General features: G+C 45.2%; 1 protein-coding gene across 3 annotated transcripts in view; it reads right to left on the bottom strand.

Moving 5' to 3' along the window:
* The window catches only part of Dpy19l3 (dpy-19 like C-mannosyltransferase 3), a 77,829-nt gene that overhangs the window by 45,924 nt on the left and 18,045 nt on the right, over positions 1-13,860 (bottom strand). For all 3 annotated transcript variants that reach the window (XR_012911704.1, XM_075984356.1, XM_075984355.1), the window contains exons 4-7: positions 7,119-7,209; positions 4,563-4,684; positions 3,047-3,192; positions 729-852 (exon numbers count right to left, since the gene is read on the bottom strand). Coding sequence is in view for 2 of the 3 variants with exons in the window: in XM_075984356.1 (XP_075840471.1) it covers positions 729-852; positions 3,047-3,192; positions 4,563-4,684; positions 7,119-7,209 (483 nt within the window). In the remaining variant the exon portion in view is untranslated. The remainder of the gene's footprint in view (positions 1-728; positions 853-3,046; positions 3,193-4,562; positions 4,685-7,118; positions 7,210-13,860) is intronic.

The raw sequence follows: 13,860 nt of genomic DNA, 5'->3' as shown, positions 1-13,860 counted from the left end.
AAACCGTTGCGTTTGTTATTTAAGCTCCAAATATCCCGAAGTGACATTCTCATATAAATATTCACATATGGTATGTGCATTCCACGCTGATCTGGAGGCCGCAACACACCCATCCCCATCTCAAGAGCAACGACTTGGAAATTCTGACAGCTCCACAGAACTGTGTGTGGGCTTCCTGCAACTACTTGAGGGCAGACTGTAAAGAGGACGTTTTTCACTTGAAAACATTTTCTTTGCAGGGGAGGAGAAGAGAGTTCAACCTGGAAGTGAAGAGGTGGCTCGGCAGTCAACTTGCTGTCGTGGCAGAAGACACCCACTCGGGGCTGCTCACAACTGCCCGTAACTCCAGCTTGAGGAGGTTGATGCCCCTTTCCCCATGCTCAGGCACCAAAACCCAAGCAACTGTACCCACACAACACATGCCTGCACACATAATTTAAGAATAATAAATCTGCTCATGGAATGAGAGCTCTCCCTGGGAACCGCAGCATCTTAGACAAAATCGGGGGTTAAAAAATAGTCTAGAAACTTTGGACTGGGTAGAGACACTGAGAACCCTGGTTTAATCCCTGATTTTACAAACCAGTGGGAGGAGAAACGATTCCCCCAGGTTTTCCTCTGACCTCCACATGAGTGTTGTGGCAACTCCCACACCCATACATACAGTCAGGCATACACATTCTTGCACACGTACACATACAAGTAACTAAAGTGTTTTAGAAACTTACTTCAGAAAGAGGCTGTAAGTTTGGTCTCAGGAAGTAGGTAATCGCTGCAATCTGAATTGCAAAGAAAGGCAGAGCCCAGTTCTCCCTCAGCGGGATGGTAAACTCAACCCTCGTGGTATCTGTTCTGTAGGAAGAGAACACAGACAACCAGAATAGTAGCTCTTGGTCTCATTTCCTCAAGAGATTCCCTGATAGCTATAGGGCATGTTTCGTTCAGGGACACAGAGATCTGGCCACAGCTCTTGATGGCAACCGTCATCACCATCTTCATCACTATTACCTCGCTGACATGAAATCCCTTGTCCTCCTCGGAGCTCAAGCCCATGTTAGTGAGGGTACTGAGGACACTGAGGCCTCTGCCAAAATCCCCTTCCTACTCTTCTCTAGATGCTGAAGCAAATTCTTTTCTTTATTTTTTTCTTTTAAAGATTGATTTTTATGTACATGAGTGTTTTGCCAGCAGTGGCCAAAAGAGGGCATCAGATTCCCTAGAACTGGAGTAACAGGTGGCTTTGAGCTGCCATGTGGGTGGGTGCTGAGAACCAAACCTGTGTCCCTGTGTCCTCTGCCTTTTTTTTTTTTTTTTTTTTTTTTTTTTTTTTTTGTGAGACAGGGTCTCTCTGTGTAGCTCTGGCTGTCCTGGAGCTCACTATGTAGACCAGGCTGGCCTTGAACTCACAGAGATCTGACTGTCTCTATTTTTGGTATACTACTAAACCCAGCCCCTTATAGCATTGTTAAAAGAATAGATTTTTTAAAGTGTTGAGCATATCATAAGCATTCACTAGACTTATAATAAAAAAAATAATTTTGGGAAGGCTGGAGAGATGGCTCAAAGGTTAAGAGCACTGCCTGCTCTTGCAGAGAACCCAGCTTTAGGTCACAGCATCCACAAGGCAGCTCATAACCGTCTCTTGGATGCCCTCTTATGGCCTTCACAGGTAACAGGCACATACATGGTACACATACACACATGCAGGCAAACACTTAAATATATAAAATACGACTAAATCTAAAACACAAGTTTTATAAGATTAAGAAGAAAACCTACATTAGAACTCATGCTAAAACTTCAGCAGCCTTACTAACTATTGCTGCTGCTGCTTTAAGCTGGGGAACAACCCAATAAGTCTTTTTTCAAGACCGGGATCTCATTATATAGCACAGACTGGTCAGTTACTTGCTATATAGTTCAGGCTGCTCTCATACTTGTGGTGATCCTCCTGCCTCCGACTCCTGAGTTCTAGGAATATAAAGTATAAGCCACCCTGCCCAGCTAATAATCCTGAATAGGTTTTTATACTGCTATTTCATAAGGCTCCCACATTCACAAATTAATATGAAAATATGTCAATAATAACAAATAATGAAAGAACTGCATATACATAGCATTGTATATTTTGCTGCAAATTCTATTATGATGTATAAGGAAGCTAGGTGTGCTGGGGAAGCCTCTTACTGCAGCAGCTAGGACAGCAGAGGCAAGAGGACCTGAACTCAAACCCTGCCTTAGTCACAAAGTGAGTTTAAAGACAGTCTGGCAACATAGTAAGACCATGTCACAAAATTTAAAAATTACAAAGGAGTTTGGGACATAGTTTAGTAGTAGAATTCCTTCAGGGCACATACAATGCCATGGGTTTAACACACTCACACACTCTCTCTCTCTCATACACACTCACACATATACTCTCACACACATATATTCATACACACTCTCACACACATATACACATGCACACACACACTCAGGCACACTCTCACATAGACTTATATACTCGCACACACATACACACTCACAAACATACTCACATACACACACTCAAACATATACTTTCACATAATACATACACTCATACACATACTCACATACACTAACACATACACACTCATGTACACTCACACATACACACACATACATACACTGACATACACACACTTGCATACACATACTCATACACCCACATTCTCTCTCTCTCAAACTCACATACATACACTGACATATACTCACACACTCACATACACGCACTCATACACACACCCCACACTCTCTCATACACCTCTTAACTGTGTGGAGATGAGGTGTGTAGCTAAAGAAATACTGACCATGGTATGAGCAGGTATCGACAGTGGGACTGTAACAGATGAGGGAAAGCTCTGGAATAGGGCTTTCTGTCTTGCTGAACAAGAAGAACCTCTCAAGCAGCACACTGTGCTTTGGCTCGCCAAACACACTATTTACAGTGGTCCCTTGCATAAGAAAACAGTCACTTCCTTCCCACCCAAAACCAGAAGAAGAGCAAACTGACTCAACTCACCTGTTGGTGACATACCAGAGAGCAGCCAACAGTCCTGACAGCCAGGTGCCACTAAGGAGCCAGCTGGTTATATAAAGGGCTGTGACGTAGACTGCTTGGAGCCCGAAAAGAGTGTAGATATAAAAATAAACAGGTTCGAGATATTTCTGCAAAGGCAACAATAAAAACTACTCATCAGGGCTGGGGAGGCAGCTCAGTGGTAGCCTATTTGCCTAATGTCTTAGTTACTGTTCTCTTGCTATGAAGGGAACCATGGTAACCATGGTAACATACAGAAGAAAGAGTTTAGTGGGTGCAGTTTCAGGGGGTGAGTCCATGACCATCATGGTGGGAGCATGGCGGCAGGTAGGCAGGCTGGAGCTTACATATTGATCCAAAAGCAGGACATAGAGAGAACGAGCTAACTAGGAATGGTATCGGCTTTAAACACCCCTTCTATCTCCTCCAACACACACCCACTCCAACAAGGCCATATCTCCTAATTCTAATCCTAATTCAAATATATGATCTTATGGGGGCCATTCTCACGTAAACACCACACCTAGGAGAGCCAGGCCCTTGGTTCATTCCATAAACCACGAAAGTTTATCATAGATGTCCTAACCCTCCTTACTGGTATTTAAAAAATATGTCCATAGAGGGGCCTAGAGAGCTGGTTCAGTGATTAAGAGTACACATCACTCTTGCAGAGGACCCAAGTTCAGTTCCCAGCACCCATGCTGGGCAGCTCACAGCCACCTGTAACTCCAGTCCCTGGAGATTCTAAAGCCCCACATGTACAAAACCCTTCACATTCAAACAAATCCAAAATAACAGAAATCCTTGCAAAAGTACGTCCATAGAAAGGTAACATTGAAAAGCTTGCAGTGGACCCTAGCAGTAGGGTCATCACCACTTTCCACCTACCAGAGAGCAGCTGTCCTTCTTCAAACTAGCAAGAGAAAAGAAGAAAGGGCCTCTAGACAGACCAACACCTAACTTTGTCTAATTTTGCCTCATGCACATAAGAAATGGTCACTGTGATCTGATAATTTTATGTATTTTTTTAAATCATAAAGATAAGTCATAGAGCAGGGTGCTGGTGGCACACGTTTTTATCCCAGCACTAGGAAGGCAGGTGGATCTCTCCGAGTTCAAGGTCAGTCTGATCTATGGAGCAAGTTCCAGGATAACCAAGGCTACACAGAGAAACCCTGTCTTGACCCCTCTACCAAAAAAAAGTTGTCTTAGGAAAACAGGTTAGTCAAGAATAGTTACAAATGAAACTATTTCTGAAGCTTCTAGACTGCACGCATATTATGACATAAGCCAGGAGGCATCTACTTGTAAAAATAAAATAATAGTATTTTACAGGATTAAAGAGCAATGAAAACAAAGCAAAGCTCTCAGAGCCTGCAGTGCTGATCCTCTACCAAACCAGCTGAAATCAGAGCATGAGTGAGACATCCATCCTGAGCGGCGGCAGGTGAGGACCACCATCAGACACTAAGAACTCAATGAAGACAAGGCTACATACCTGTATGGGGAGAACTCTATATAAAACACTGAGAAAAACTTCTTGGTAAATATTCATTCGCTGAAGGAGGTTAATCGTCCTCATGGATTCAGTTTTATTGTCATAGATCAAGCCATGAAAACCTAAGAATATTTGAAAAAAATGTTAAGAGAAAAAAATGACATACTTCTCCATTCATTCAACATGATGCATAAACTGTTTTATGTGGAGAATGTGGTTAAAACAACTGACCTCAGAGTAAGCTATAGAGCCACAGTGACAAAGCGTAACAACGAGACAAAAAAAAAAAAAACCAAAGCCAAAACAAAACAAAACAAAAAAAACAGATGTGTCAAACAATGGGAGGCAACAATAAACCCATGCAATGATGGCAGCCTAATGTTTGACAAAAGCAGAAGAAACATGTGTTAGAAAAAAAAAAAACGTGGCAGAGTGGTGATGGCTCACGCCTTTAATCCCAGCACTGTAGAGGCAGAGGCAGGTGGATCTCTGTGAGTTCAAGGCCAGCCTGGTCTACAGAGAGAGTTCCAGGACAGTCAGGGCTGTTACACAGAGAAAACCTGTCTCAAAAAACAAAACAACAACAACAAACGCCTCTATGACACCTGCTGGGGAAGACATTCACACACAGGTACAGTTAAGAGTTTCTGAAGAGAACCCCAACAGACAAATGTGCTGACACAAATTTAAAAAGCTAGTGCACAGCGAAGGAAACACATCACAGAGCGGACACAAAAGCCTATAGGGTGGGAGAGAATCCTTGCCAGATTAATCTCTAGAACACATAAACAACTACAAAAGTTGAACACCATGAAAGCAAACTTGCTAATCAATAAATGAGTATGAAAACTGTTGAACAGTTTTCCAAAGGAAGAACACAAATGGCTGACACAGCTCTTTAAAGGTGTTCCACATCCTTAACCACCAGGGAAGTGCGCATGCAGATGACTTGGAGAGCCCATTTCCTGCATCACCAGGAGAAGCAACGACAAGTCCTGGAGAGGACCTGGGGGAAGGAGGAGCCTTATCCACTGCTGGAGGGAGTGTGGACACCAACATGGAGGCTTTTCAAAAAAAAATGGGAAACGACCATTAAAAACCAGTGCCTCCCTTCCACACACACACGCCCGGATAAGCTAATGGCAGTTAGTGTTTGCTGGGGCGGGCGGATTGAGCGGCCCATGCTCCAGTAAACACCACCCACAAACGATTATGCAGGCAACCTCGATTTAACTCAGTGGGTCACAAACAAAATGAAATAAAACCAAAAGAGATGTGAAAGCACATGGGAAACTTGTTAGGAAGAAAACAAGGTTTAGCGGAGGCAGGGGGATGAGAGTGGAACACTCGGGAGGTAAAATGATCAAAATGCATTATATATATACACATAGGGAATTTGACAAAGAATTCTAAAAGACAATTTCTTCCTCAAGAGTACTCATCGTAGAATTGCTGGTCCCGTGTCAGCCCGTCAATGGCATCAGCTGTTTTTGCCATGTGGCAGGAGTACACAGGCTGGGACTTACAGAAACACAAGTCCACTCGAGATCAAGACCACAGATGGCTCTGGATAGAGGGTGTGCTATTGCATGTGATGAAGCGGTACTCCTAAGAACATGCTCTGTCACAGCTACATTCTGAGGAACTGCTGATTCTGAGACCCTCTGACCAGGGCTTAAATCAGCAGTGAGGGGTCAAAGACCCAGCCCCACGATGCTACCCTGGTCCGCAGCATCCTGAGGTTACCTTAAATTCTCAGGTACCCTGACTCTTGCCAAACCAAGAGCTTTGATGTTGGAAACAGTTTGAGAATTAGCCAGTATGTTGAAGGCAGAATTGATTAAAGTTGCTCAGATAGACTCTCAAGAGAGGGCCAGCACTTCCAAGACACAGATTCGGGCTGCTGTAAGAGTGCTTGCTACATCTCGTGCCCCATGGTGACCGTGTGGAAGGTGCTGGAAGCTGTGGGAATTTCACTGCTCAGTGCTTCTTGAGACACCATCTGCCTCCTTTGCCTCTGTTTCCCTCTTCGAAAGCTGGGAAGACAGGTTGGCTCCAGGAGGTGCCTTGAATGGGCTTACAATCTGATAAAGCCAGGAGCTACGGGAGCTGGAGATGGCTCAGTGGTTAAGAGCACTGGCTGTCTTTTAGAGGACCTCAGTCTGAACTCACATGGCAGCTCTAACTCCAGTCGTAGAGAACCTGGTACTTTCTTCTGACTTCCACAGGCACCAGGAGGAACATACATGGTACACAAGATATTCATACACTGAAATTATGAGCCAGGTGTGGTGGCACACGCCTTTATCCCAGCACTGAGGAGGCAGAGGCAGGTGGATCTTTGAGTTTGAGGCCAGCCCGATCTACACAGGACAACCAGGGCTACACAGAGAAACTCTGCCTCAAAAAATCAAAACAAATGCACGTACATGTCACACACACACACACACACACACACACACACACACACACACACACACCAGTGCCCAGTGCAAAGCAGGCCTTGAGTGACGGCAGAGAAAGCAACAGCGCCCAGACTATGGCAGCTACAGTTACCTTGCAGGAGGGTCGGCGCTTGCAGCATCTGCTTGTAGTAAGAATAGTACAGTCCACACTCCGTCCTGAATGAGATTTCTCGCTCTACTTCCTGAAACAAAGTGAGAACGACTGGGTTTACTTGACCTAGTTTTGTTGAAACACCACCGTTACTATAGAAACAAGATGCAGAACTACAGAACTTGGGCGAGAAAAGATACTCTGCAAATACCAGAAATCTTGACCCAGGGAGGCATGGCAGCAAGCGCCTGCAATCCCAGCAGCGGGAGGCCGAGACAGGAGGATCATGAGCTCAAGGCTGGTCTAGAGGCTACATGGAGAGATCCTGCCTCAAAACAACCAAAAGAAGGCTGAAGATGCTGATACGGGGCCACAGACTGGACGCCCAGGGGTTGGGCCATTATTCTTTCTTTTTTTAAATATTTATTTATTATATATACAATATTCTGTCTGTGTGTATGCCTGCAGGCCAGAAGAGGGCACCAGACCTCATTACAGATGGTTGTGAGCCACCATGTGGTTGCTAGGAATTGAACTCAGGACCTTTGGAAGAGCAGGCAATGCTCTTAACCGCTGAGCCATCTCTCCAGCCTGTCCATTATTCTTTTTACTTTTGTAGGTATAGTTCCATAAGAAACTGGTTTTAAAACCTGACAGAACTTGTTCCATTTAAGTGGGTATTTCAAAGTTCATGGCTTCACACAAATTACAACTACAAAAAAAAAAAAAACTCAAAAAATTACCACAAGTCCCAAGTAATATTAATATCTCAGAGCGCTGAGGATAGAGAGATAGCTTAGCAATGAAGAGACTTCACGTGAGTTTTTTTCTTTTCTTTTTTTAAAAACGTGTAAGTAATTTAAAAGGCTTTAATCTATGCTGTTACAGATGCCTTTGCTCCAGTGTCCCAGAAGCCAGGTCCTAGAGCTGAGGTCACACTGTGTGCAGAGCGGTAGAGCTGAGGTCACACTGTGTGCAGAGCGGTAGAGCTGAGGTCACACTGTGTGCAGAGCGGTAGAGCTGAGGTCACACTGTGTGCAGAGCGGTAGAGCTGAGGTCACACTGTGTGCAGAGTGGTAGAGCTGAGGTCACACTGTGTGCAGAATGGTGCCGCACACAGCTGCACTCCACAAACCTCATGCAGCCAGGGAAGTCTCAAACCCTCACTCTCACTGCTACGAGCCCTCGTTTCAATGCATCTTTGCTCACTCCTATCTGCCAGGATTGACTCAAAGAGTAATAAACATTCTATTAAAAGAGCCACTTATGGGCTAGAGAGATAAATCAGAGGTTAAGATAAATTATTGGCTGCTCTTGCAGAGGATATGGGTTCAGTTCCCAGCACCCACATGGCAGCTCACAACCACCTATAACTCCAGTTCAAGGGGGATCTGATGCTTTCTTCTGACCTTGTGGGCACTGCATGCACGTGGTACACTTAGAAAAACATGCAGGCACAGTCAGGCACATAAAATTAAAAAAAAAATTTTTTTTAAAAAGGAGAAGCACTTGGGCTATTTAGCTCCAGACCTGTAAATTAATGTGTTTCTTGGACACAGCCTTTAAAAATATCGTGAATTTGGGCCGGTGAGTGGGCTCAGCAGATGAAAGTGCTTGCTGCCAAGACTGGCTACCTGAGTTCCATCCCCATGACCCACTTGGTAGAAATAGACTCCTATAAGCTAACTTCTGACCTCCACACGTGTGTTGGAAAATACGTGCTCCACACATGCATGTACACACACACACACACACACATTTTAAAAGAAATTTTATAATAATGTCAAAATATCCAACTATTGACTCTAAGAAACTATTAGCTGGCATTTATTCTTTCTAGGAACATGTGAGGATAAACTATATACTGAACTTTTCATAGAAAATAAGCATATCTTGGGGAAGTTAGGCATTGAAGAAGAGAAGGAGAGAGCAGGAACAAGGGGGAAGGGTGTGAGGGAGGGAAGGAGAAAGGGAGGCAGAAGAAGAGGAAAAGGAGGAGGAGTTTGCTAAGCAGGGTGGCTCAGGTCTATAGTCCCAGTACCCAGGAGGTGGAGACAAAAGAATCACAAGCTGAAGTCCTGTCTGAGCTACACAGTGAGACTTCATCTCAAAATAAAAGTTTTAAAATGGTTGGAGGTGCAGGGCGCGGTGGCGCACACCTTTAATCCCAGCACTCAGGGGGCAGAGGCAGGCAGAGTCGAAGGCCAGCCTGGTCTATAGCTGAGTTCATTGACAGTCAGGGCTACACAGAGAAACCCTGTCTCAAAAAGCAAAATAAGTAGCAAAGAGTGCTGTAGAAGCAGCGCAGAAGTACAGACTAGCCTGGCCTACACAAGGGTTCGATCCCATAGTGCAAAAACAAAACAGAATACCACACACACCAATCAGCCTCAGCATCCCTGCTGCCCCCTCCTCAGCTTCCACAGTGGCACTGACTTATCTTTCACAGCTGAAAGAGGTGACCTTTTTCAATAATTACACCAACCTAGCCATCTTCCATCTTTGAGAACACATGTTCCATTGTGTTTGATCATATGAAACCGAACTGCTACCCTGTGTTTCTGTACTGTTCAGACTCCCACTCAGTCAGATAACCATGGAGACTGCCTGCCTATTGATGCTAACTGAGCAGATACTAGCTTTTGTCCGTGCAAAAGAATAACATGAAAACAAACTCATATTAAGTGTAATTACACTCCTCTTTTTTCCAGCTGCCTTTGGGTGTTCACTCTGCCTTCTACAGAGTATCCTAACTCCAAACCTATAATCTCAGTCGGGGAGCCAGCCCAGTCATTCACATCTTTGGGCTTCATTTCCTATAAGAGTCTAAGGATTAAAAAAAAAAAGTCTTATAAAGATGGGGGGATGTTATTCAAAGTGTAAAATGTGGAAAGCTATGCCCTTCCCCCTCTTTACTACACCCAGAACAGTAAAAACCAAAGGGGGACCTAATTAGTAAAAAACGCATTCAAACATGATTAATTGGTAATCTTGGCACCAGCTGTCTAGAACCAAATGCTATCCTTTATTAGACAGACACTCGCAAGTTTTACATCTGCTTCATGCTAAGGGAACATCTGCTTCACTCTCACGCTTTCCCAGTTCTGCAGCAATTTATACTTTGTCTGGTGGTGTGCGCCAGCAGAAATGCACATTGGTAGAAGCTGCCCTCTGCAGAGAGCAGAGTGGACAGACACTCCACAGCTTCACCTGCGAGGGTCTGCAGAGAGAGAGCAGCTTTGGTGAAAGAATAAGAACATGTCTGAAAACAATGACCGGAAAGAATAGACAGACAGATGAACGGAATTGTTATTTTTTATTTGTGCGTATGTGTGCGCACACACACTCGCAAGCACAGACCCGCAGAGCCAGCAGAGGGTGTCAGTCCTCTGGATGCTAGAGTTCCAGGCAGTTCTGAGCAGATATATGGGTGCTGGAAACTGAATTCAGGTCCTCTAGGAGAGCAGCCAGTGCTCTTAACCACCAACTCATCTCTCTAGACCTGTGAACTATAGTTTTAAAGATCTGTTTAAAAACATTGCAGTAGTAACTTACATAGCAATTTAAGTACTCAAAGGGGAAAACACAGTACTGCTGGCCATGCCGGAAAGGTTATCAGGCCCTTCAAGACAAATGACACTCAATTCAGGAACACATCAAGCTCATTTTTAAAAATCCCATATCAGTAACTTCCATGGATGAAAACTGTTCCCTCCCTATCCCCCAATAATTATGCTGCCGGGAACGGAGAAGCCAACGACCCATTAACTCTCCGAAATGCTGTTTCAGAGTTAGGCTAACAAATCATCTCACCAAGATACCGCGAGTTCAAGGGAAGACAGCTGTGCAGAGAGCCCGCACTGGGAACCATGCCCTTGGCAAACATATTTACGGCACGTACATGGTTTATTGTCTGGTTAAATTCACATCCATCTGTTAGGACGTTAGGATTCCTGCCCCAGAGTTGATTAAAGCTGTGACACGTGACAGCTGACAAGCCGCGTTGGTAAGAAGGTTAAGTCCTGCAGGCTCTCCCAGCTCGCACTGGGCCTGCCTGGAAGCCATCAGCATCTGCAGATTAACCCCAGTTATTCCAGAGATACCTCGCTTTGAAGAAGTATGCAAATCCTGCAGCAAGAAACCTATAAAGGCTTGCGGGTGAACCAGAAGCCCGGGGAAAGGGACTAGGAAGAAGCCAGGAGAGCCGAACACATCTAGAATGGGTGGAAACAAAGAAAGGCCTAAGAGTCCAGACCTAGACCCAAAGGAACAAGAAGGAACAATGCAAGGAGAGTAAAGGAAAAGGCTCATGGCAGCTCACAGGGTAGGTCCAGTTCCCGGGGATCTAGTCCTGACCTCTGACTTCCTCTGTCACCAGCTATGCACACGGCTCACATACACACATGCAGGCGAAACATTCACACACGTAAAATAAATCTAAAAAAAATTTTTTTTTTAAAGTAGCTGGGTGTGGGCATGGGCATGGTGGTGCATGCCTTTAATCCCAGCACTTAAAGGGCTGATGCAGGCAGATCTTTGTGAGTTCCTGGTTTGTGTAGTGAGTTCCAAGCTAGACAGGTCTATATAGTTTAATCTTGTCTCAATAATAATAACAATAATAATAATAGAGATGTGAAGCGGTGCCTGAGCAGAGATCAGGATGTAACCGTGGCCAGTAGATACCTGAGGAAGGGTCTACCAATCATACAGAACCCACACAGAACCACGCACGAGTACCAGGAATAGCCAGGAAGGCACAGCAGCCTGAGTGCAGATGAGGGTACAGGAAGAGTGGGTACAAAGGGTAGGAAGCAGGTAACCCCATAGGTGACACAGACTCTGGGCCTGTACTGGAGAGCTAGGAGGGGTGAAGTGTGCAGAGGGAGTTGGGAGTTTGTTTTTATTCTTAGCAGGCTTGAAAAACATGGGTGATTTATATTTTATTTTGAGACAGAGTCTCACTAGGTAGCCCAGGCTGGCTGGCACTGGGTTGATCTTTATGCTTTTAAGTCATGCTAGGATTATACACATATACCACCATGTTTAGACACCATACACACACACACTCATATAATACACATGCATTATATATTTGACGATTTTCTTTATGTGTATATGTGTCTGTTGAGTGTACCCACAGTGGCCAGAAGGTGTTAGATCCCAAGGAGCTGGAATTATAGTAATTACTTTTAACCACTAAGGTATCTCTCTAGTTCCTTTGGTTTATATTTTAAAAGGCTTAAAAAAAACCTACAGAATTCAGAAGGGGGCCAACTGAACCACTGGATGAACTAAGGCAGGCTCACAGGCAGGATCTAGACATACAGCAGACATACGTGAGACAGGAAGTAGAAGGCTAGCTATTCGGGGAGTAGGTGTAATGGTAAAAATAAAATGCTGTGAGTCCCTGAGTGGCTGCAGAGAGCAGCGGGCCTTGAAACCACGCTGCAGGTCCCCAAGCAGTGCAGCGGCAGGCAGCTGGCCCCAGAGCAGCCAGTCCCAGGCAGGGATGGTGCACGTGACCATGCCAAAGGTGGCTGGTCCCAGGCAGGTGAGACAGAGATGTGGAGGGAAAGGGGAGAAGAGCAGAGAAGCAGAGAGAGAGAGAGAATGGGGGGGGGGAGAGGGAGAGGGAGAGGGAGAGGGAGAGGGAGAGAGAGAGAGAGGAAGGGAGGGAGAGAGAGAGAAGAGAGAGAGAAGGGGGAAGGGGAGAAGTGAGGAGAGGCAGAAGCTACCTCTTTGAGGAGACAGAAAAGGAAGAAACTCAGGCTGGAAGCTAAAGATCAGCTTGCCTCAGCGGACAGGGGAAGGAGTGGCTTGTCTCTTAAAGGGACAGGAGAGATCATTACATTAGGGAGGGTTAGAGGGAAGGGGAGCAAGACAGGATGGGGGCAAATAAACAAAACAAACCAGGCCAAAATTTCAATTTTTCCTCATATGCAGAGTCTAGATTCTCAAAACCGACACCTTCATGAGAGCAGAAGCAGGAAGGAGATGAGTAGGGACAACAGATCATGGGAGGTGATGGGGCCAAGTGCAATGACGGCATGTTTGACATTTCATAACAAAAGTCGCTATTTATATTAGTTTTAAAAAATAAAGGAACAAAGTTGGGCTTGCACTAAGGTACTGCTGTAGTGACACGGGCAGAGAAAAGTCAGTCTCGGGACAGTCACCTTCTGGACACTGTACGTGTTTAGGAGCGGGATTTGCTGAGGGATTTCATGTAGGGTCTTCATGAACAAGATCTTTCAAAGCCTTCTGGCCTATGCCAGTCAGATATGAAGTTGTAAGTTGCAGATGTGGGAAACACCAAAGCCAGGGAAGGCCAGTGCTTTGGTCTGCTGCATCTGAAACACCCACTGGACAATGGAAGAAGGTGGCCAACTAAGGGGCTGATACCAGGTCTGGATCTCAGGGAAATACCTGAGTGGGATCCTTACTGGGAGTCACCAGCATGCGGATCTTAGACATGAGGGTGGATAGAAGAGACCTGGGATTCCAGGCAAAAAGAGGTCAAAGGCCAGGGGCAGCCTAAGAAGACCCGAGGGCTCAGCTGCAGAGCCAACTCTCAAAGAATGTGTCCTAAAAGCCAGAAAAGGATGGCAGCAGACCAAGTCCAACAAGGCTGAGAGACTGCCACTGGACTCAGCATCTCTGAGACTGCTGGTCACTTCACTAAGCACCTTTTTAAAGGAGGGCTATGCACTCAGGTCTAACTGGAAAGGATTCTAGAAAGAAT

This window comes from Microtus pennsylvanicus, chromosome 1, assembly GCF_037038515.1.
Source record: "Microtus pennsylvanicus isolate mMicPen1 chromosome 1, mMicPen1.hap1, whole genome shotgun sequence".
In the NCBI taxonomy this organism is placed as follows: Eukaryota; Metazoa; Chordata; class Mammalia; order Rodentia; family Cricetidae; genus Microtus; species Microtus pennsylvanicus.
This window is presented reverse-complemented; position numbering and strand designations above follow the sequence as displayed.